This window comes from Acomys russatus, chromosome 9 (genome assembly GCF_903995435.1).
Source record: "Acomys russatus chromosome 9, mAcoRus1.1, whole genome shotgun sequence".
Lineage (NCBI taxonomy): Eukaryota > Metazoa > Chordata > Mammalia > Rodentia > Muridae > Acomys > Acomys russatus.
Genome location: NC_067145.1, coordinates 46,780,004 through 46,805,496, shown reverse-complemented (window position 1 = coordinate 46,805,496; position 25,493 = coordinate 46,780,004). Strand labels below are relative to the sequence as shown.

Sequence of the window (25,493 nt, the reverse complement as noted above, 5' to 3'; positions counted from 1 at the left end):
GCGAAAGCTATTAGTTAGAACAAAAATGTCAACACATATGAATAGTTTTGTTACTATAATCTCATTAAGTGGACTAATTCAATTTGAGGAAGACAAATGCCACATGTTTTCTCTCGGTTCTGTGTCTTAGACTTTAGAATCTTATAAAATCATGTAAGTAACAGTGACATAAGAGGAGATGAACAGGGAACAGAGGGAATTGACAGGAGAAAGCAGAGTGGAGGAGTGTGCCCTACATGACCCTGTATAATAACAATAAAATGCAATTTTAAATGAAGCTAGGGAAAATTACAATATTTGGATTATCTCCAAATATGTAGCACGTCGACAATACTGAATAATGTATGATAGATAGACAGAAGAGACCGTAACAGACTTTTAACAGGACACAAAGAAGTGATAATGAAATCAAAGAAAATAATGACGTCTTGCACAGTGAGATGAAGAGATCAGCCAGCCACTTTGGAGTGCTTGTGTATGACTCAGTCTTTATGAAATCCATGTAAAAGCAAAGCTAATCCACAATAACACCAATCAGTACAATTGGTTAAGAATGCCTAAGACAGAGAGGGACGAAAAGATTTTGAGGAAACAAAATTATTCTGCTTCATACTTTATTACTATTTATTAATTATGTGTCTGTGTGGAGATATATGCAAATGAATGTAGTTGCCCCTTGAGGCTGAAGCAGCAGGCAGCAAATCCATCTGGAGCTGGAGTTACAGGCAATATCAGGCACACTGAGTGGGTACTGGGAACTGAGCTTGAGTTCTGTGTAAGAAAAGTTAGCCTCCCCCCTTTTTTAAGTTTTACTATTTTATTTACTTTTTTATTAGTTAAAAGCTTTATTTTAAAGAATTTATCAATAAATAACTTCATGCAGCCGGAAATGGTGGCACACGCCTATAATCCCAGCTCTCTGAGAGGCAGAGGCAAACAGATCACCATGAGTTCAAGGCCAATCTGCTCTAAAAAGTGAGTCCAGGGCAGCCAAGGCCACACAGAGAAACCCTGTCTTGAAAACAAAAACAGCAGACAAAAACAAACAAACAAATGATACATGAAACTAATCAGACCAGAAGCCTGTGCATCACACTGAGCCGCTCTCCAGTTACAATTGCCGTTCGAAAGCTATGGAGCCTCACATTGGAGTCCAAGTAATTAATTAATCTTTAATATAATTACATCACTTCCCCCTCCTGTTTTTTCCCTCCAGCCCCTCCCACTACCCTCTTTCCAACCCATCCCCCCTCACTTTCAAAATGATAGGCTCTTTTTCTTGCATTGGTATTGTTACAAGTGCACAAATATAAATACAAACAGTTGAGTTCATTTGAGCTCACTTTTGTTGTTTGGGTATACAGAGTTTTAGGGCAGACCAAGGTACGTTGGATAACCAAGTCAGAGGCACATCCCTGGGAGAGGCTAATTCTCCCTCTCCCTCTCCCTCTCCCTCCCCCTCATCCTCTTCCTCTTCCTCACCATGTCCCCTTCCCTCTTCCCCCCTCCCCGTCCCTCTCCCTCCCCCTTCTTCCCCCTCCTCCTCCTTTTCCTCTTCCCTCTTTGTCTCAGGTGGGACCCTATGAGATTTTCCCTCTTTGGAGTTAGCATATCTATTGATGTCAGCATTGCTCAGATCTTATTTATGCAGCCTTTTTTAAGAGAGGCAGTCTCACAGCAGCCATTTTGGTATTCTGGCATTAAAATCTTTCTGCTCCCTCTTCTGTGATGTTCCCTGAGCCTGAGATGCAGAAGCTGTGCTGCCCCTTCACCATCCATTGATCTCTGTGCTGTGTCTAGTCATAGGTCTCTGTAATGGCTTCCATTTGCTACAAAAAGAAGCTTCTATGATGAGAGACGATGGCCACATCTATCTGTGGGTTTAAGGATAATGTTTAGAATGTAGTTATGTAGTTATGCTGGGCAAGCAAAGTAGTGATAGTAGATTTTCTTCTAACATCCACGATCTCACCAGCCCAGGACGATTGAGTAGGTTAGCCCTCTTAACGATACAGCTGTCTTTAAAGCCACCATCCTCCATATCTTGATTTAGATAATAGTTACTTGAATATACATAGTTAATTAAGTTTGTTAATTTACACACCTGTAGTCTATATGTTTCAATAATAAAAAAAATTTACCTTGATATAAAAAAAAGAAAAGAAGACATTTTTGTATACTTCTCATCAAAGTACATTTACTTTCTTTTATTCTTTTTTTTTTTTTTTTAATCAATTATTCACTTTACATTTTGGGTATAGCCTCAACCCTCCTCTCCTCCTGGTCTCACCCTCCCTCCCTGTTTTCCCCATCGTCCATCATTTACTCCTCAGAGAAGGGGAGGCCTCCTACCCACCCACCCCAGCATGACAAGTTGCATCAGGACTAAGGGCATCCTCTTCTTCCCTTGTGACCTGTTGAGGTAGCCCACCACAGGGGGAATCAGGCAATAGAATCCATGTCAAAGTCAGCCCACATTGCCCTCTGCAAGCATAGCAAAGTATTGTTAGTAGTGTCACTGGGTGGCTCTCTCCCATGGGGTGAGTCTCAGGTTGGACCAGGCATTATTTGGACATTTCTTTCTTCTCTGCTTTATTTTTTGTCCCTGCACATCTTATAGGCAGAGTAAGTTCTGGATTAAAGTTGTTGTGGGTGGATTGGTGTTCTCCTCCTTCTACTAGGAGTCCTGTCTAGTTAGATGGTGGCCTTCAGTCTCCATGACCCCTAGTACTAGGAGTCTCAGCTACAGTCACCTCCATATCCTCGCTGGAGCCTACCCTGTCCTAGGTCTCCCGCTTGTCACAGAGATGCCTCGGCCCAAGGTGTCTTTTCTCTCTGCAAGCCCCCCGTCCTGCCACCCTTGCTCTCTCCAGGTCTGATGTGAACCCTCACTGCTCTCCATCCTCCCTCTCTGACCATGTGACTTTCCTTTAACCACTTCCACTCTCCTATTTCCACTTCTGAGTTAGATTTAAGCATCCTCCCTTGGATGCTCCTTGTTACCTACCTTCTTTGGGTCTGGAAATTGTAGTAGGGCTATCCTGTACTAAGATTTGCTTATAAGTGAGTACATACCAAGGGTCTAGCCAAGTATTATTTGGATAGAGGCATTTTTACCCACAGTCTCTGTCTCCTTTTTTACAAAATTAATTTACTACAATTTATTCAAATTACATCTGATTGTTACCCCATTTCTCTTATCTTCCCATACCTACCCTCCCTCCCTCTTCTGCCCTATTACTCTCCCCTAGGCCTCTGACAGAAGGGGACCTCTTCTCCCACCATATGACCACAGCCTATCCAGGTCTCATCCAGATAGCCTGCTTCCCCTCCCAACCAAGAGGAAGTAATCAAATTGGGGGAACCAGAGATTATGTCAAAGGCAGTTCCCGCTCTCCCCATATCCGTGGAGAATGAGCTGTCTTTGGCTATATTTGAAAAGGGGGTAGGGGTTTACTCTGTGCATTGTCCTTGGTTGGTGCAACAGTTCTATCAGGTCCCCTTGGGTCCAGATCCATCGGCCTTGATGATCTCCTTGTGGGGCCCCTGAACCCTCTGGGTCCATCTATCCCCCCATTCTTCCATACCACTCTCAGCACTCCGCCCAGAGACCAGCAGTGAGTTCCAGCATCTGTCTTGATCCCCCACTAGGTGGAGTCTTTCAGAGGACATCTGTGTTGGGCTAATATCCACTTATGAGTATATACCATGAGTGTCTTTCTGGGTTTGAGTTACCTCACTCGGGATGACCGTTTCTAATTCCATCCACTTGCCTGCAAATTTCAAGATTTCCTTGTTTTTAATAGCTGAGTAGTATTCCATTATGTAAATGTACCACAAACTAAATAACACAATTAAAAGATGGGGTACAGAGCTAAAAAGAGAATTCTCAACAAAAGAACATCGAATGGCCAAGAAACACCTAAAGAAATGATCAATGTCCTTAGTTATCAGGAAAATGCAAATCAAAAGGACTCTGAGATTCCCTCTTAAACCTACCAGAGTGGCTAAGATCAAAAACTCAAGTGACAGCACATGCAGGCAAGGATGGCGAAAGAGAAACACTCCTCCATTGCTGGTGGGAGTGCAAACTTGTACAACCACTTTGGAAATCAATCTAGTGCTTTCTCAGAAATTGGGAATAGTGCTACTGCAAGACCCAGCTATACCACTCCTGGGCATATACCAGAAAGATGCTCCACCATACAACAGGGACATTTGTTCAACTATGTTCATAGCAGCTTTATTCATATAGCCAGAATCTGGAAACAACCTAGATGTCCCTCGACCGAAGAATGGTTAAATTCTCTGTCTCCCTGAGCTATGTACACCCACAAATGGAATCCTCCTCGTGTTTCCTTCTAGTAAACTGAGACAGATATCACACAGCGTTGTTTGTACTTTAAGTATGTCAGTGATTCAGATTCCAAATTTGAGGCATACAAATTGCCAAATGATAATAGCTAGCAATTAACTGAACTCACATTGTTGGTTGGTTGGTTGGTTTTTGAGTTTCAAAGGTTGTTACTTTTAAGGATAAATTCTAGGATCAATGAAATTGAGTTTGCCTTGGGATCCTGCAGTTTTCAGAAGCAACTGATTAGTTATGACATCTGAAGACTTTATTTTATTTAGGATCCTACTAGACCTCTGTACCTAGAGTCTTTGGTTCAGATGGTGAATCTCCAGTCTGCTCCCATCTGCCACAACCCATCTGTTCCAGATTGCATGCTTTTCCAGTGGTGAGGATGGTTGACAAGATGTTTTTGACTGACCTTCATCTTTTTCCTTGAAAACTCTGGCCCTGTACCCTTATTGCTCAAGATTGTTTTGCCTCTGTGTTTTGTGTTTCTGTCTGTATTTTTACATCTTTTTAATTTCTGTGAAAATGGGCTTGAAGTTTTATTTAAATTTTGTATTTGTTAGTTTCCTTTGGTAGTATGAATTTTTTCACAATTTTAATTTTCCCAATCTGTGAGCATGAGAGGTCTTCTATTTTCTGTTGTTATCCTCAATTTATTTCTTTAGTGTTCTGAAGTTTTAATTGTATAGCTCTTTCATGTTCTTGTCAAGGGTTATGCTGATATAACTTTTGGGGGTGGCTATTAGACATGGGATTGATTCTCTGGGTTCATTCTTGGTATATTTGTAATTGGTTTATAGAAGCATTACTGATTTTTGTGTGTTAATTTTTATTTACTATATCACTTTGCTAAAGGTATTTATCATTTACAAGATTTTTCTGGTGGGCTCTGTTTAGAGCCTTTTATGTATATATCCATATAATCTGAAAATACAGGTAGCATTATACAGACTGAGAAGGTTGTACTTATGTATTTATTAATTTTAACTATCTATCTACAATTAATAAAAAAGAAGCCAAGAAATTGAAGGAGAACAAAGTGGAGCATACAGCGGTTTTGGAGGTAGGGAAGGGAAGGAGTAGATGATGTAATTATATTTATAATCTCAAACATTTTAAAAAATTATTTAAAGGAAAGAATACTTTGACTTCTTCCTTTCATATTTGTATCTCTTCTCTCTTTCTATTGGTGTGTTGTTGTAGCTAAGAATTGGCATGCTAGACCGAAAGGAGCATTGACAGAGGACATCCTGGTCTTGTGCCTAGTTTTTCTACATTTAATATGGTGTTATTTTTAGACTTGTTTTACATAACCTTTATTGAGAGATATTTACCCTCTTCCTAGTATCTCAAGGGCTTTTATCATAACTTTTTATTTATTCAATTTTGTTATGGACTCTCCTGCATCTACTGAGATGACCAAGTGTGTCATGGATGTTTGCTTACATATGTTGAACCATCTCTATATCTCTGGGATGAAACCTATTTAATCGTGATAGAAGACCATTTTGATGTGTTCTTGGTTTCATTTTGCAAGTGTTTTGTTGAGAATTTTTGCATCTATATTCATAAGGAGATGGGTCTATAATTTTTTGATGTGTCTTGAGATTAGTTTTAGCTATCAGTGTAACTCTGGATTCATTGCTTGAAAGTATTCTTTCCTTTTCTGTCATTTGGAATAATATGAAGCACTTCAGTTTAGTTCTTCTTCAAAGGCCTGGTAAAATACTATGGCAAATTTATCTTAAAAACAACATTCACAATAATATTAACATGATAGATAGCATATCATAATACGTAGGATGGCAATTATTCTGAGCAGTGCTAAGAGCAGACATTTCACTGACTACTCACTGTGTGTGAAGAGTGGTGTCAGGTACTTTATCAGCGTCACCTCGCATCTTCTCAACCATCATGGGACAGGCAGTACTATCATGCTCATTTTAAAAGAGGACAGAGATCGAAAGAGATGCTTGTTCTTTTGGTCAGACAGTGTGAGCTCCTCCTATTCTTGGCAGCCTGATGTTTGGGTATCAGTTTAGTGCTTTAGAAATGTATCTATTTTCATATCAGATCTTTTCCTGGCATTGGAGATGGCATGCAGGGCCTTCAACAATTTTAATGAACACTATATTTCTGAGCTATAGGCCCAGCTCTGAGTAGGATTCCTAATCTATGTTCAGAATAGGTTATTCATTTCATAAACATTGGATGTAAAAAGCATATAGAGTCACTTCTCTCTGACAACCTTCTTTTCTGTCTCAACCTTGACAATACTTTGTCACCCACACCTTTGGTATTCCATAATGAATACAGTCTTTAGCAAACTATTGCTAACTTGTCCTATAATTAAATTTCACACTATCTGTGCCACGCCAGTATTTAGTGGGAATTTCTACAAAGAAACACCCAATAAATTTTTTAAATTTTATATTAACATGAAAACTTAGACACTGGAATTTTCTTGTAATATGAATTTTTCCCAAAATTTATGGATGCTGGGGAAGAGATAAGTCACTAGTGTTTCAGTAAATAAGCTACCATCCATTAATATCAGTGGGTCAAAAGAAAGTTCATCAAAATAGGATGGAGCCTGTAGAGAAGAAGGGGAGAGGATAGGATGGAAAGATGGAATGGGAAGCAAGCATGCCAATACCATGTGTACTTGTGTGTTTGTATGTGTGTGTGTGTGTGTGTGTGTGTGTGTGTGTGTAAATGTGGTTGGTGTGGATGGATGTATGTTTAAAATTTTTAAAGAATTATTGAAAAGGGAAAACAAAATATGTAAATGTGTTTTAAATAAAGAAGATAATTGTATATAGACAGCTAACATTAGGAAAAATATAAAGCCCTAAAACTAAAGGTAATAACAAAAGTAAATGTTTAAGGCCCAGTAGATAATGACAAAGAGTATCATAAGAATGGAACATAAGAATGGAATAATTAAATTGGATAGCCTCTAAGTTACATTGGTACCCTATGGTAGCTGTAAATATTGCGAGGCCACTCTGAGGAGCTTCCACATACTCAAAGCAAAAATACCACTAACTCAGTCCAGAGGACTGTCCCAACTCTTCATTTTGATTACACCTAGCATTTCTTATATCATGGCTTCACAGAGATTTTACTTTTCTCCAGTTTCAAAGATAAGAAATAAGGTATCATTGTTTTTAAAATAAGATTTTCATATTCTAACTTCTCTCAACTCAGAACATTCCAAACGCATCTATGAATAAAATTTTGGTCAGTCACCTGTAGTTGGAAAGACTGGAAAGAGTGGGCCCCACCTGCTGCCTTGCCAGTGCTATTCTCACCAAATAGTGTGTGTGTGTGTGTGTGTGTGTGTGTGTGTGTGTGTGTGTGTGTGTAGTTTCTACATTTCTTTTTAAAGAACTTACCTTATCTCATAAATGAAATGTTACAGTATAAATCCTGGCAGCATCAGTATACTTTATACATTAATTTCAGGCCATCCTCCTCCATGAAATCTTTTTTGGCCAGGAAAATGGCTCAATAAGTAAAAGATGCATAATATACAAGCCTTGTAGCCTGAGCTAAATCTCTAGAGCCCCCTACATAAATGTGACAAAAGAGACCCAACCCCATTCCATTATATTGGACTCTGATTGCCATATATACATCTCACACACAACACAATCCTATCAGTAAGTACACATGTGATCACACACTCCATAAACACTTTGAAATATTAATATATTAAGAAACATCTAGAAAATTGTAAGCCCCATATAAAGAACCTGAAGACTGAATTGTTAAAAACTAGAAAATGCATACATCATCATGGAATACTGAATTCAGTCGAGGTCATGATTCTGAGTATAAGAAAGGAAAACAGGCAGGAAACAAACAAGCTACAAAATCAGGTCATTTAATTACAAGGGAAACTTCCAAAGGAGAATCAATTTATTTAAACACTGTATCACATGACTGCTCCATTACATGTTTTATTATACAAATGGCTTAGATTATATTCCACAAGGAAAGCTGTGAGTCTGTGTGTTTTTAATCAAAATGTGGAACATTGATGTTTAAGGCATTTTTAGTTCAACTTCATTCCAAAGCTTTAAGAAAGAACATTTTGGCAATGTTTATGTAAGATTTATGGATTTTGAACAAATTTGTACAAGACTTTTCCCAATCCATCAGGTCTTCGATCCCCAAAGGATATTAATATGGCATGGGATTTATAGGCTGAAGTATTTCATTTTTAGGCCAGAAGAGTTAGTTCTAGAGGGGATACAGTTTCAGACAAGAATTTTGAGTTTTACTTTATTCTCAGACGTTGAGGATTGGTGAGATTTGATAACAGGCACAAGTCTCTTTAGCAATGCGTTAGAACATTTTTTTCCATATTAGAAATGCCTAATTCTAAACACAGAATAACCGTGTCATGCCCACATAAATTCTAAGAAAACCATACGAAGAATAAGGAGACACAGTTTTAAAATCCACTACTCTACTTTGAAGAAATTTTAAACTTTTATTCTTCTTTCACTCAGATTATCTTTTTTCCTACTCTTTATTTCTTCGGCTTTTCTACCTCTCAGCTCACTTAGTCATAAATATTCCCCGAGTAGACTAAATGAAGCAACTCACATAAAGTATTAGATATTTTCTGCTTTTAGAAACCTGTTGTATTCACAGTTATGGTGACAAAATGTCACCCAGCAATAACAAATTGCTTTGACAGATGTGAATATTGTTAGTCTTCTTGGTGTCAGAAAATTGATCATCATTCTATGAACTCTTAAAACACCACAGATCGTCCGTGGGTCATTCAGAGCATCATATGAAAGTATATCATCTTTAATATTATTGATTTTCTATGCTCCTTTATGTTTTAAATCATTACAAAAGTGCTTTCACTGTGCATCACTGTGCAGGCTTTTATTGTATGCTTCTGATATTCAGTCCTTTGGTCTGGAGATCCCATTTTATGTTGTCTTGCCGCTTTTTATCATTAGTTCCTCTTAGTTTGGGACTCAATTTAAAGCTAAAGACAAGGCTGAAAATTAGAACTAGCAAGTGTATACTGCTATAGTGATTGTTGACTCGTTTTCTTTGCTTTGGGACATTAACAACAAAAAAAAAAGGACAATGATATTTCTAAGAAAAGCATCCAGAATTTGGTCTTGGGACTAGATTCCTTGCAACCATGCTTAAACAGTCCCCTTCCCAGACTCTAATGAGCGGAGCAAGACATCTATACCTGAGGCATGTGCCTGGTGTCCTTTGGCATGCTTCTTTCTGCCAATTTAAAAGATCAGTACTGATTGTTTTCCAAAGTTGACATTTGAGCTTATTGTCTTTTCTGAGGAAGTATTGGCTTCATTTTATTCCAAGGTCTTCCCTTGAGTGTGTTAATTAACTTCCAATTATAGGCATTACCAAGGGCTTGCTTTTACCTTTTTTTTTTTTTACATTTCAGTTTTACATGGAGATGCTTGTAATTTTGGACACAGATGACTCCTGCATGTTGTCCATAGATAAACGTGTTTATCCTATCATGTTGTTTGAGAAGTGATGATAAGTTGGAAACCAAACAAAGAATTTAAAACCCAAGCACAGCAATGCAGATGTTCAGGTTCAACAATATTTAACCTCCGCATAACATCTTGGTGTCTGTGGATCCCTAGTCTTGAAGGCAGTGGGGAGTAAAGGAGCCTTTTACAGTATTGATTCATGAGATAAAAAGAAATAATGGTTAAATTACATGGGAAGAGAGAAATATAGTCTCCAAAGATTGTATGTGCCTTTTGTGTCACATCACAGATTGTTCAGGAATTAGTATGGACATTTTATTTTGGTAATACTTTGAAATTAAATGTGACATTTGTCCTTAAACTGTTTGTTTAATGATAAATGTATTTGTCTTCCATGTCCTTCACACATAAAAAACATGAAGCTGAAACTTGGTGTTATGTGTCTGAGAATGGGAGCCCCATAGAGACACAATAGAAAGACACTGACACTGGCTAGTGGATAAATAGAAAGGGGAGAAATAAGGAAGAGAGGGAGAAATGGGAGGATGGAGGGAGAGGGCAATTCAGAAAAAGATAAGAGAAAGGAAGAGATGATGCAAGAGATGGTGAAGTGGAAGGGTAGAATTCCACAGGGGCTTCCTAGAAACATTACAGGATATTTTTATATGACTCAAGTATCCAATTTTACTATATTTTGTCCCACAGTTATATTTTAAATCAATCCTGGATTTTTATGAAAGCAACATGTTATAAGTTAGTTCTTAGGTGCAGTCATAAATGCATACTTAATGAAGAAGCTAAATGTCTAGTTTTTAGGGTGTTAGGAATCTGTCACTATAATTTCGCTCAATCTGCTTCATATAAAAATAACATATTACTATTATAGCTTAGCATTAAATAAGTACTTACTACACTCCAGGTGCCCCCCCTACGAACTGTGTATGTAGATCTTCAGTCCTTCCAGGAAGGCTATTGACATCATAGTACAGGATGAGCAATTCTGGACAAGGGACATGAGGCCACTTACTAAAGCCATATTCTGCTTTCCAGTGGCTGTCACCTGTTTTCAGTGCCCTTTATTATTCCTTCACTTCTCTTCCTCTGTCATTTTCATCTTGCTCTTACCCTAAACTTGAGAAAGGGCTTTTGACACCAGCACTGGCCTGAGTCCCAGGAGTGGCACAGCTACCACCTTTGTTAATGGCACAAAGCTATTTTTGAACTGTCTTTTAAATTATTTTTCCTTTACTTGAAATTACCAAATTTTTCCAGAATTAGATGCCAGGCTCATGACATCAAATAAGAAGAAAGAGAAGTGCTAAGAGCTCAGTGTTAGCTGAGGATATGGCAATCAGAGCCAATGTTTATAACCAGCCCGTCCTGTTGGAGCCCAGCACTAATTTAGCAACTATGCAGCTTTAACACATTTCTTAATTTCCTGCTGTCTCAGTTACTTCACCTATTAAGGGCAGAAATAGTAACACTTACCTCTTAGAGTTCCTGGTGGGACATATGCAAGACAGCAAACATACATCTGCGTATTGCAAACCAACTTTATATACTGAATTGCTTTCACACTTCATAATTGGTTTCTGGTTATTTTATGTAATGGGAGAAAACCTCTTAGAATTTTGAGTGTTAGGATTTAATGGAAGAATCACTGAAAACCAAGGGTCAAGCAAAGAGCAAATAATGACAGTGAAAAAAAATGAAGGGAGATCTAGGATTAAGCTCTGATTTTAGGACCTACCACTGAAGAGAGGGGCAGGGAAGGCAGAGGAGCAAAGGAAGGAGGAGAAGAGAGGAAAGAAGGATAGAAAATGAGCAGAAGGAAGGGAGAGATGAAGGGGAAAGGAGGAAGAGGAAGTGATGGAAAGAAGGGCGGAAGAAAGGGAATGAAAGAATGTGAAGGGTTGTTTAACATTTCTTTGCCTTATCTGGAATTCTGTAAGTTCACATAGACCACTCATTCTGATAGAAAACTATGTCTGGGTTTTACTAACAAACTCTTAAAAGTTGAAAACAATACCAATGCTTATCAAGTTGTTTAATAAAAAAAGGTGCTTAAAACATAAAAGCAAAGAGTAAAGATGTCACAGATAGGTGCCGCTAATATAAATACTGTGACCCGCTGTTCTAGAATATCTGTCCATCTTAAGAATCAGCTAATGACTCAAAAACACCAATCATACCACACACTGTCATACAGGGGCCTGCCACGCATAATTTAGGATGATTCCTAAGTTCCTGAACAGTCGTCAAAAATTTCAGAATCTTAGAACATGTAAGAGATTATTTTATGTGGTTGATTGACTAGGTTGGAAAGTCATTACATTGGAAATTAAAATTTTCACTTGTCTAACTCAGAAAACTGGTATTATAGTGGCACACACCTTCCTGGAATTTACAGAGAGAGATACCAGGCTGTGGCATACTAGAATCTTTTCATGTGTTGTACTTTTCCCTTTAGAAAATGATAAAACTATTCAAGGGTCATTTTTCTTCCACCTGCCATGCTTCAAAAATATTTTCAGTTTAAAACAGATTTTTAAAAATTGTGCTCCGAAGTTCATGCACAGAATTTCTGAAGATGCCTGAGTTGCCAACTGAAAAAAAAAATCCATGTAAAAATTTCATACAAAATATGAGATAGTTTTTTGAAAAGTAGTCATTTTTTTTTTTAGCAATAACAGTTTGAGTTTGGGGGCAGAGAGAGAGAGAGAGAGAGAGAGAGAGAGGAGAGAGAGAGAGAGAGGAGGGAGAGAGAGAGAGGGAGAGGGAGAGGGAGAGGGAGAGAGAGAAGTGTATTGTACAGTTAAACAAAATTGGAGATTTTTCTCACAATTGGGGGGGGGTGATTATAAGGTATTAATCAAATAGGGCTCTGTGAGAGGACTCTCAGTCAGTACATTAAGATCCCCATCACTCATGTAAAAGGGTTAGCCTGTGCTCCTAGGGCAGCATGTCCACCCAATCAAGTCAATTAGAGTGTTTTACTTACAGCAGGAGACCCTGTCTCCAAAAACAAAGTTGAGAGCAATTGACGAAGTCACCCAACATTGACCTGCCCCCTACACCTACGAGCACACAAGTTCACGCACACACACACACACACACACACACACACACACACACACACACATCCCAAAAGGCTGTTAGTCGTGTTCATTAAACTAGAAATTGAGTACAGGGGCTACAGGTGTAGCTAAGCAGTAGCGCAGTTTCCTAACATGCAAAAGTCCATGGATTTGACCCCCAGCAGCATTCACATTAAATTTATTTGTATCCATCAATATTATAGTTTTGTTGTTGTTGTTGTTGTTGCTTAAACAACTTCAGACATTAGTTGGGTGGACACATGCAAGCCTGAACTGAAGTTATAAAAAACTTGGTGTTGCTTACTTACATACATGAGTTTTGCACAAAGGAAACTTTGAATTTAACAATACACATATGAAGGGCCTGACAGCTGGGATCTTCTTTCAGCCTCCACAGATGACAGTGCAGCTGAGAAGAAAGGAGGAGCCCTTCATGCTGGCCTCATCGTTGGAATCCTCATCCTGGTCCTCATTATAGCAGCGGCCATTCTGGTGACAGTTTATATGTATCACCATCCAACATCAGCAGCCAGCATCTTCTTCATTGAGGTAGGTGCCAGTTCAACCATGGACGCTGGTGCACGGGCTCTGTGCACTAGCAAACGCCACCTGGTTTTAATGCTTGGCACATGATCTATCATTGTCAGTCTGGCTGATCGCAGACTCTTGCACCCACTCATGTCCGTGCTGATAAATTACTCTCGGATGATGAGGTCAGCCCTCTTATCTCTGAAGCTCTTGAACAAATAAGCCATCTTCCGTTTAGAGACCTAAGAGAAAATAAAAACCATAGTTCCTAGTCCTCTTCTACAAAATATGTTAACCAGCTGTTCTCCCTGTCCTAGGAGGAAATCAAGCCTAACCTGGAGACAAAGAACTTGACTTAATAAATTATCTATTGAAAGTTGGCTGTGTATATAATACATTAAAGTAGATCTGTCCCCAAAATGCTCATAAAACGTACATAAAATACAACTTCTACAGCAAAATGACAGATATAAAAAAATGAGATACAATGCGATGCTGCTATTTTGTATAGGGTATATATTTATTCATTTCTACATAAATGCATACACATATATCCACAGTAAGGTTGATTTGATGCTACTCTGTCCTATACAGAATTTAGATATAGCTCTCATTTCAGAATGAACATGGAGTATGTACAGGGCTCATGGCCAAACAGAAGGGTCTAGAAGGCTGGGACGGGGAGCCTCAAAACCACTAGATGCACCCAGCATAACCAATTCTGCTTTTTAGCCCAGGAGTGTTGTCTAGAGCCCTTGTAAGTGCAACTGTCATGGTAGGATCTTACAGGAACACCCCTCTACCTAGACCTACACAATACTGAAATGCTACAGTGACAAAGGGAATCTGCCCTTGTGCATTTTCAGACATGTGAGAGTCGGATTTGAATTCACTTCACAATATGTGGGAAAACAGCTTGGAATCTTGTTCACGTGTTGAGTGAGAAACTATAATGCTTTCACAACAACAGAGTGAGAATTACCATTGACCCCCTATAATAGGGATGGCTGAGTGAAGAGCAATTAGATAACTGTGTCCAAGTCCTAAATGGCTCTTTTATCTACAGAATTAAGTGTGGTCTCCTTATGTGGCTATTCAAGGCATTTGCAATCCAGATTCTATCCATTATTTCCATCTTTCTTCCACGGCTCTCCACTCTGGGGTGGGACACACCACCATATTTCACTCTTATTTGCTCCAGATACACCCTGAATGTCCCATAGCCCATCCCCGCAGAAACTGTTCATTCTATTTCTCTCATCAACAAAGCTGTCTCCTTCCACCTTGGTTCTTGAATTCAGGTGTCCAGCATCCTTCAATGACATGCACCATGTACACTTTCTACATACATCTTCCTGAAAGCACATGTGGACTTGATTGTTTTTTTTTTTTCTTTTACCCATACCTTTCTTTGACATTGAACTTTCTGTTTTGCGTTAGTGCACAGTGTGCGCCTGATTATCCTACCATACAAGACTCATAAATTTCTTTAAATCTGGCTTAAGTAACCCGTCTCTTTTAAGAATCAGGCATGTTATCAATATTTTCTGGAAAAAAAATACAAATTTTAAATGTAGAGTAAACTTTCATTTATACCAGACGCCAGACATGGCATCCTCATTTCACGTCACAGTGGTTGGCCGTGCACCCGGCCTCACAGTTAGCTGAAAAGCTGTTAAGTTGCTTAATGTGTCTGATTTTCCTGGAAGAATGTGGACCTCTTCCCCCGAGGTTATGAATGTATCCCTTAAGGAGCTGACAAGTGACAAGCTGCAAGTCTCAGTTGACTAGCCAGGCATCAGGCTGCTGCCATCGCCTGAAGCCAGTGCATGTTTGAACCTTTTAGTACACTGCAGCTTATGTTCTGACATTATGAAAAGAGAGGATGCTGTGAAACAACTGGAGGCGTGTGTATTAGCAGCATGGTGCCTGGTGTGGGTTCGGTGGATGTGGTTGCAGCTAATTCATAGCTACACATGTATAATGACAACAATTGAGACTATAAAGTCCAGGAGTATACATTTGGGGACTTTGCCTTCTTGATCAATAGCCAGAGCCTATAATCCTGACCCTGTATGCAGTCTTTCTTTAGCCACACGTATTTATAACCTATTAGAACTAGGGGGGAGGGGGATACTGTGGTCACTTTCATCCTATACCCTCGTATCACAGGAAAAGACTGAGGCTTAAGAGGGTGGAATGACTCTCCCAGGAGCAAACAGCCATGGTTTCATGAATAACTAACTCACTTTTCTACATATAATAGAGGGTGAATAGAAGTCTGCAAGTTCTATGCCTATTGTTTTTAAACATAGTATTTTCTTGATTATTTAGAAATCTCACACCATACACTCTGATTACACTCAGGTCTCAATCTTCCCAGGTTCACTCCCCAACCCTTGTGGCCTCCCCACTTCCCCCAAAAAGAAGAAGAATGATACCAAAAAAAAAAGTACAATTTGTGTTGCTCCTATACTCACTGGAGTATGGCCGAACTCACTGGCTATTCCCAAAGAAAACCGAATCCTCTTTCCCCCACACCCTGCCTCACACCATCAGTTGTGCAGAGCTTACACGTCAGCATCCTTGTTCAGTGTTCCATTCTAGATTCTAACCTCCGTCTTTTTCCATTTCTTCTGAAGTTATTGCTAGAATCTGCTTAAATCATTATCCCCGAATCATCCTGTTCCAGTCCTGCAGCTGACAGTCGCTGGTCAGTGGATCTTTGTAACTGCACCATAATTATAATGAGCCAGTGTTTTCAAAACCAAACTGAAGACCCATGATGACTGCACAAATTGGGACATGCAGACTTATGATTCTGCAAATGTTAATTATTAATTTCATTAGCATTTTGGCACCTATGGTTAAATATAGCAATATTGCTTATTTTACATTGCATGCTTCGTGGTACAGTGCTGTCTCATAAAAATGTCGATGTGCTTTGTCACCATGAAAGTGAGACTACTTATAGAAAATAAGGACAGTGCAAAGGCAAAAATAGAAAAAGCCATTTACAGTAGGGTAATACAGAAACAATGCCATTACTATTCTATCCAAGCTTCTTCTGGATGTCTTCTTTATGTAATGTAGTGTTTACTCACTTGATGACATTGTAATTTTACTGCAGTGCAAACTGAGACTCTGACTTGATTCCATCTTTCTATATTATTATCAACTCTTTGGAAGGCCTCTCAATTATCCCATGCAAAAGCCATTCTATAGCTGTATATTGATTAAATTATGCACACAAGAAGTAATTCAGGAGCAAAATAGCTCAGTACATGCCAAGAAATCAAAAAGAGTTTTCTCTCACCATCTAAGACATCCTGTAAGTTCCCTTTAGATGCTGAAACTAATGACCATAAGTCTGGTGGCCTAAAGCTGCTCACTGACTACCTCACAGTACAGGAGGTCAGAAGTTCAAAGTCAACCTCACCAAGTCAAGGTATTGGTGTGGCTAGGTGCTCATAATTGCTCCATGGAGAATCTTTTCTCAGCTATTTTAATTCATGGCCTCCCTTTCCACCATTCCAGTCTATTCACTCACCACAGCTTATGCTGTCCTTGCTGCCTCCTTTAAGATGCTTGGTGAGTCCATTTCACTCCCGTGAGCAACTAATAACAACATTGTCCAAGGTCTACAATGTGCCTTAGTCCATAGAAGCAGCACTGGTGGGTCTCCCAATTCACAATCTGAGCATCGTTAGGGGCCATTAGTCTGTCAACCACAGATTTCATAAATTGAGATAAATTGCACACTATCAATTAAACCATTTTGAATTGTTTTCTGTGCTTCTATTTTTAGTAATTTACTCAAAGTTCAACGATGTTGAAAAATCACCCAATGTGTACTGCTATCTATTTCGTAGTGAAATCTAACACCAATAGTTATGCATTTATTTCCTGTGTTACACAGAGTAAATGTAGTGACTGCCTGTGTGCCTTTACCAAAATTCATCCAACCAATCTTCCACTCTGGAAAATCTCTCCCCGAACGCATACTACTCATTTCCTACTTTTGTAACTAGTTCTTTCATAAGCATATGTGATAAAGAAAGAGATCCACTCATTACCTAATTTAGATCTAATGGAGACATCTGGCCTAGGATGATCTCTATCTCAGACATAGGGAAGCTGAGCCATGGATCTTAAATGCTTTACTCAACATCTCTTGTTTACTCAGTGAGAGTCAAAATTCGGGCATAGATGCTCCATCTTCAGAAGTCAAACCCTTAACTACTAGACTGTGCTGCTTGCTGCTTTTCCCTGCTCAGGATTTTTCTTCATTGGCTGTAAGTAGAAATGTAGTGCAATGTAATATTAAATGTAGGATAATAATATCTTAATGTGCTATGTCCTTATAACGGATTCCCCAAAGTAAAATCATCAGAAAGAATTAAACAGTTTAAAGACTTCATAAATCCTGCCGAAATCATGGCCCAAGTGTGTGCACTCATTCATGTAGTTATTGTTGTTATTATTTTCCAGTTTGAGTAATGATAAGTGACAGAAGCTATTATGTGTGTATTTTGTTCTTGCAGAAAATATGTACCTGTTTTTATGCATTTTGTAGGCACAGGCATTAGTTATCATATAATTTTTACATGAGATCAGCTTTTATATATCTTCTTTGTTGGAGGGAAATGAGGTGATGAAGCAAGCCATCACTCCAAAAACTGTGGTCAGACAAGCAAATCCGGTTTACATCTTCGTCTTCACGTGCAGGAGCTCCGGCCTCCTTTCTCACTCTTCTATTGCTTGGCAAACAGTCTCTTTCTCACTAACTTAAATCCTGTAATCCTCCATTATCCCCTGCCAATTTGGGACTGAGTATTTTCTTTCAGCTTTATACTAGATAGCTTATATTTTTGGTATCTGTCTGGATTTATTGTTTCCTAAAAAAGAACTTATTTTTATCAAAATCTGACATATCTACATGTACTTCAAAACTCTTTAAAAGGCAGTTTATTATCTTCAAGTGCATAAAAATGCATTTTAAGAATGTTCACGAAGTTTGAGAAAGCTGGTATGTCTTTGGATGAGTCACTGTGTCCAACATTCCTTAATGATTGCCGAGTGTTTCTAGGCATAAATTCTGTGTTTTCTGATGATTTTTCACAATACATAACTATAAATAATAGACAACTCAAGTTTATAAGTAAAATGCACAAAAGTAAATCTAGGCTTGAGGACAGAAAACATTGTTATATAATGAAAATCATACAAAATAGACATTTCCAATTATAAAACCAAATTCCACAATTTGGAGCTCAGTGATTAAGAGGGCTCGATAACGCTTCCAGGAGACCTGAATTCAGTTTCCAGCACCAACATCCAGAAGCTCACAACTGGCAGTAATTCCAGCTCCAGGAGATGTGACACCCTTTCTAGTACTTACATAGACAGACAGACAGACAGACAGACACACACACACACCACAATGAATTTAAAATATGTCATTGACAGTGTAAATAATTACAAATTATCGAAAGGCATGTCGCTGCACTCCGTCACTAAGGAGGAAGGTTAAGGCAGGATTGTATGTTTAAGAGCAGCCTAGGCTAAAGGACAAGATCCCGCTCTGTAAACTTCCTCTTATTTTCTTTTGACTGTGTCCACTAGACAGACTTAAATGATCTCTATGGCTCATTGTACATTTCTCTTGGAAAATGCTTGTTTATGAAAATAATCTAGAAAGGGGAAAAGAATATTGGGATAGGCCGTGCTCCTCTCTATACATATCCGAAGTTTGAAAAAAACCTGCTTTTTCAAAGGGGAAGGAAGAAATTTCAAATCTAAAGACACAGAAGCTTAAGGAGAGGCTGATATGCTGACCATTTGTTAAGCCACTTACTTGTTATTTGTTGAGCTCCTGCTGTGTGCCAGCCCTAAACCAAGTGAACAGGAGCTGCCCACCAAGTGGAGTCACACACCATTGAGTGCAGACATAATATATAAGATATAGATTTCACATTGCATAATTAGTTTTAAACTTGCCTCAGTTTATAACTTGAAGTAAAAATGATTGCCATTGTCATAAGCCTTTTAATGAAACTATTGACACATTTTGATAAAAATAAAGTAACACGGTAAAATATATAAATTAAACTGCAGTGCTTTCCTAAACAGTAAACTTCTCAGAAGGGAGAAACAACTCTACTATTCTTAAGTTTTGCACCCTGGCTTAAACCTAGAAGTTGCAAAATAATTTCACAATAAAACTTGGGATAGATGCTGGGACTTTCTAGTGGGACTCTAGGTGAGATCGGTATGGGAGAATGGGGAAATAGAAGGATACAGAGAGTCCTAGAAACCTACAAGAAGACCATCAAGACTAAAGGATCTGGACCCAGGGGGCCCTGCTCAAACTACTGTACCAACCAAGGACAATGCATGCAGTAAACCCAGAACCCCTATCCAGATCTAGCCAATGGACAGCAAATTCTCCACAGTTGTGTGGAGAGCAGAGACTGACTCTGACATGAACTCTGGTGCCCCCTATTTGACCACTTCCCTCCATGGGGAGGCCTGGTGGCACTCAGAGAAAAGTAAGCAGGCTACCAGGATAAGACCTGATAAGCTGTGATCATATAGTGAGGGAGGAGGTCCCCTTCTGTCACAGGTCTAGGGGAGGGGAATAGGATGAAAGAGGGAGAGAGGGTGGAATGGGAAGCTACAAGTGAGGGGCTAGCAATTGAGTTGTCGTCTGAATAAATTATTTAAATAAAAAATGTTTTAAAAAACTTAAACACAAATTTGAAACATGTGTCTATTGTTTTTAAAATTATCTGTATTACCTGTGGGCTTGGCTTGTGATCAATTAAGACACCGACACATGTTATATTTTCAAATAGCCTTAGGTAACCTGGTGCAGGACATACAGCAATCTTTTAAACTACCTTTTATAGTAGGAGAGGTGTGGGATCCCTGTCTGAATCTTATGTCATTTGTTTTTAATAACTTCTATCAAGCTACCTCCCATCCATAATCTCAAATACTTGCTCATGTTCTTCATGTGGCCACGGGCTTCCTTTCATGGGTTAGCTTTCCTCTCTTCACTTTAGGTCTCTCTCTCTCTCCTGGTGGGGATCTTTCTTCTTCCCAGAATTCCTCTCTCTCTCTCTCTCTCTCTCTCTCTCTCTCTCTCTCTCTCTCTCTCTCTCCCTCTCTCTCCTGGCCCCACCTATCTCCTGCCCTGCCCAGGTGGGATGGCTTTTTATTAAGCAAAAGTTGGGTCAGAGACAGTAAGCTGTAATTAGCATCAAAATACATCAGACGGTGCCATTTACGTTTTTAAATTATATGTATTATTTATATTATTAGTATTATTTGTAGGCTTGACTAGTAATCAATTAAGACACAAACACTTGTTATATTTTAAAATAGCCTTGGTTAACTTGGGGCAGGGCAGATATCAATTTTTTTAAACTACCTTTTATAGTGTGGCAGACATGGGATCTCTGTTTTAATTTTATGTTATCTATTTTTAATAACTTTTATCAAGCTACCTTTCATCTATAATCTTAAATATTTGTTAATGTTTTTATTTGGGCTGGATTTTTTTTTATCTATGTTGCCGGCCATGTGTTTTGGTTTTTTGTTTTTGTTGTTTTTATCTAATCTATGGAAGTCTTTTTTTTTTTTTTTTTTTTTTTTTTTTTTTACAATTTTTATCTTTTTTTTCTTGTCTAGGTAGGGTGGCTTTTTATTAAGTAAAAGATTGGGTTACATAAACAGTTAGTAGTAATTAGTATCAAAATACTCCAATCAACATATATCTTGTGCTTTGAAAGTCTTTTCATTTCTGGAGAACCAAAATATCAGCCTTTCACATGGAAGTGCAGGAGTTTTGATAAACAAAACTATAGAATGCTGAAGTAAAAAGAAATCTCAGCACGCATGCAAGTGGAAGATTCTGTGACGTCCCCAAACTAAAGTATGAGGATTTCCCACGTGTTCACCCAAGTGCATTTCCTGCAGAGTTGTATATTAAAAACCTATAAAGACTTTGCATGTTACTCTGCAGTATAAGTGCTTGTGAGGATGTAAAAACCAACAGCCTAGTTATCAGTGTTAACACCACAGAGGGCGGTTCTTGTTCCCTAAAACAGTATATTTATTGGATTTCTGATTATATTATTGTAGTTAGTGTAAAACCCAGGTCATTACAAACGATCAGAATCCTCAGTGCCTAAAACATGCATCAGCAACGTGTTCCCAACTCAATGTCTGAGTGCAATCCAGGGAAGAAATAGAGGCCAGAGATTTAAGCCTCTTGCTTAGGCCCTGTGACCTCTGATGGCATCGCTGTCAGTCTAGCTCAGGACTCCTCAGCCCGGTGTACAGTCTGCACTGCACGAAAGTCCTCTGAGCCGTTGGATACTCTGTGGCTTCCCTAGCCCAAGAAACATTTGTAAATAACAAGGCCTCATGGAGAATATGAAGGAACGCGGGCAGCTGTGGCCCTGAACTTTTCCTGGCAGTCCACAGTGCCACCAGGAAGGAAGCCAGGGACAGACAGGCAAGGGCCCAGCTGCTCCTGCGTGGGAGGAAAGCATGTTTACCACGTTTGCCATCTCACTGCAGCTGCTGTGTGAATAATGCTAGAGAGTTGGGAAAGCGCTATCATTACCAAACCCGTGTCGTAAATAGAGAAAGCCATTCCGGGGGACCACAGCACTTACTTTCTTTATCCTAAAGTGGTATGTTTCTTGTAACTGAATTTTGCCCTTAAGATATTTCTTAGTTTGGTCTTCAAGAAAACTCAAGGGGGCGGGCATGATGCCCTAAAATAAATTACTTCATGTTTCTTAGAGGATGCAAAAGATGGTATTCAGTTCTCCCGAGCTCCTGCAAGTGGGGTAAGATAAAGCAACATCAGTAGGTGACAGTTTACAGAGCTATACAAAACCTAAGCAAAATGGACTGCAATGTGTTGCTTCAAAAAGAGAGGACCTGTAAGAAGGCTCAGTAACCTCAGAACTATTCCAGGATCCCACATGGTAGAAAGAGAGAACCTAGTCCCCCCAGTTGCCCTTTGACCTTCCCCCACACACACTAAAATAAAACTGAAAAGCCGACACTATACAAGATCTGTGGTTTATCTTTCCTTACTTCTTGCTCTACTAGGTTAGAAGTTTAGGATGTATATCACTAGGTATCTTGAAACATCACGTAGAGTTCGTGGTGATTACCTGTTACATAGTCACCAAAATAAGACTCATTTAATAGCTGTATTCTTTAATTTACTTTACTTGTTGGCATATGTTCACTTAAATTGCCAAAACTAAAATAGTGTTTCTTAATTACTATTTCCAAAGTGGTGGTTTAATGGTAGATAAGACCATGAAACTAGATACATAGATGACCCAGGCATACAAATGGGGGTGTGTGCACACACATGCAAACATAACACACACACAGAAAGAGAGAGAGAGACAGAGAGAGAGAGAGAGAGAGAGACAGACAGACAGACAGACAGACATAGAGAGAGACAGAGACAGAGACAGAGAGACAGGGAAACAGAGAGACAGAGAGAAACAGAGACACAGAGACACAGAGAGACAGCGAGAGAGAGAAATGAAAGGTTGCCATAGATAGGTGAATGAAAAGCTCTAGTTCCCGAGACCCTTTGCAAACCCGAGTGGTACTTGCATGGTGCAGCATGTGACATGTGTTTTGGTATTCTGGTGCTGCTTGCTTGTGTATTTGGGGGAGGAGGTTACTGTCCCAGCTGTTGAGTAATTCTTCCTTGGAGTTTTGGAAACCATTCTCCACTAAAATAAATAAGCCTATTTGTGCAAATGGGTCATAGAAATTTTAATTTCAACAGGAATTGTTGTTCCATGTACTAAGCAAAGTATTCCATTATTAAATTACTTTTCTATCACACCCATAAGCATAACATTTTAGGCATAGATATAAAACTATCTAAAATATGTGAATTATCAACATATTCATGCTTGATTTACACTATAAAAAATTAAAGTTTTAAATTGGAGCTTCAGAAATCAAAAGAAATTAAGAATCCAGGAAATATTACTATGAATAAATTTATTATAAGTAATGGTAGTAATTGTGATTTTTTGTTATTATATGTGAAGCAATTAATCAAAGCCATTTTACATTTGTGCATGTGTTATTTTACTTTTTTGTGATGCTTAGACTATAAAACCTTAGTGTAAACAAAGTAATTTATAATTCAAACCAAAAGCAACTTTAGCAAGTGAAATATCAGTTACTAGTCCTACCTCTACAGTCTGAAGTTTCAGCTAATTCATATAATTTAATCTTATTTAAAACTTTAAAAATTTATTTTAATTTATATATTCACTTTACATCACTATCATAATCCCCTCCCTCTTCTCCTCCAAATCCCAACCTCTTCCCCATCCCCCCTCCTAATTTAAACAATACTGTAATTAAAATAAAGTTAAAAAAAAAAAAGCTAAAATTCATTTTTGAACACTGACTCTGTGACAAGGTCATATTTGCCATAGGCTTGGAAGTACAAATCATGTTTTCTTTACAAAAAAAAAAATGACAATCTTTTCTTTGATAAAAGAAATAAATTTGTTATAATTATGCATCATCACAGGGTGACATGATGTCTCAGGGCTTTTGTGAGAATAACTCATCCTTGTTAATATTTCCAATGTTTTGTTTTTACATCCAAGTTCATGTCTCGCCTTATGTTTTCTTAGTTCTCTCATTTGGTGCTGCCCTTGGAACATGTCACTCTGCTTCGGCAGCTCATAACAAGACTAGAATCCTGCATGTGCATAAACTTAATGTGGGGACAACTTGATGGTCTAAAGAATATCAGGATTTAGTCAAAAGCCATTACGATATGTATCACTCATAATATGTGACTGGCACTTAAAAATGCATCATGTGGGGCTGAACTGCAGCTCCTCTGTGAACTAGCATGCTCAAGGGCCTGGGTTCAATTTCCGGCATTGCCAGTCTATAACAGTTAGAAAAGAGCATCTGTGTTACAGGAAGAGCAGGATGTCTCTCATTAAAAGCAGTCAAGTCCATTCTGTGTCCGATTGCATAGAAACATAGCCAAGGCAGAGAGGGATTAAGAGTTAAAATTCACACCGAAAGCAAATGAGTTACTAGCTTTTCCCATATTAATCTAGCTTGTGCCACTTGGACAGAAAACTAACGAGCACACTATCCATACAGAACAGTTGTTACATGTGAGTACATGGTTTCTGAATCCCAATGGTCAATATAAAATAACATCATTTATTTCCTAATAGTTTAGGAAGATATCTAACATTTCAGGAGTCAGTTTTCTCATTACAATTTTTTATTAAATATTTTCACATATACATTTATATTATTACATATGTATACAATAAACTATATACAGCAAGAAGAACCATGACACAATCAGGAACTATATAAATGTTACATTCACAGCATTTTGGCTGTTTGTATTTGGCAACCTTGAAGAAAACATTTTTCCTATCTTGGTGAGTTTAAAATTCTGAATGTAAATCAGTATCTATTATATCTCATTGTTATCAACTTTCAACATCTATCTGGATTAATTGAGAAAATACTTCCATCAGACTGCCTATAGGCAAGTTTGTAAGGCATTTTCTGAGTTAAAGAAGAGCATTTGTATCACCATAGACAGGTGGTCCTGAATTGTGTAAATAATCAGTCTGAGAAAACCCTAAAGAGCAGTCAGTAAACCATGTTCCTCCATGGCCTCTGCATCAGTTCATGTCTCCAGGCTGCTTTGAGTGTCTCTCCTGACTTCCCTCAGTGATGAAGGTGACCTACTGTCAGCTTTAGCCTGTCAGAAGCCATTTTGCCTCCAACTCTCAATTTTTATCATAAGATGAAATTAAGTTCAAGTTCTCAGGCCCTATACGCCCGAGACCAGGATAGTTCAATACTTGCTCCTTAAAACAAAACGACAGATGATAAATGTATGTTCTGGCTGATTTACAGTTAATTGTATGTACTATTTGGGTTAAG

At 38.5% G+C, this 25,493-nt stretch overlaps 1 protein-coding gene across 2 annotated transcripts in view; it reads left to right on the top strand.

Annotated features, from left to right (window-relative positions):
* The window catches only part of Plxdc2 (plexin domain containing 2), a 413,705-nt gene that overhangs the window by 373,159 nt on the left and 15,053 nt on the right, over positions 1-25,493 (top strand). For both annotated transcript variants that reach the window (XM_051151285.1, XM_051151284.1), the window contains exon 13: positions 13,354-13,514. In XM_051151285.1, the coding sequence (XP_051007242.1) occupies positions 13,354-13,514 (161 nt within the window). The remainder of the gene's footprint in view (positions 1-13,353; positions 13,515-25,493) is intronic.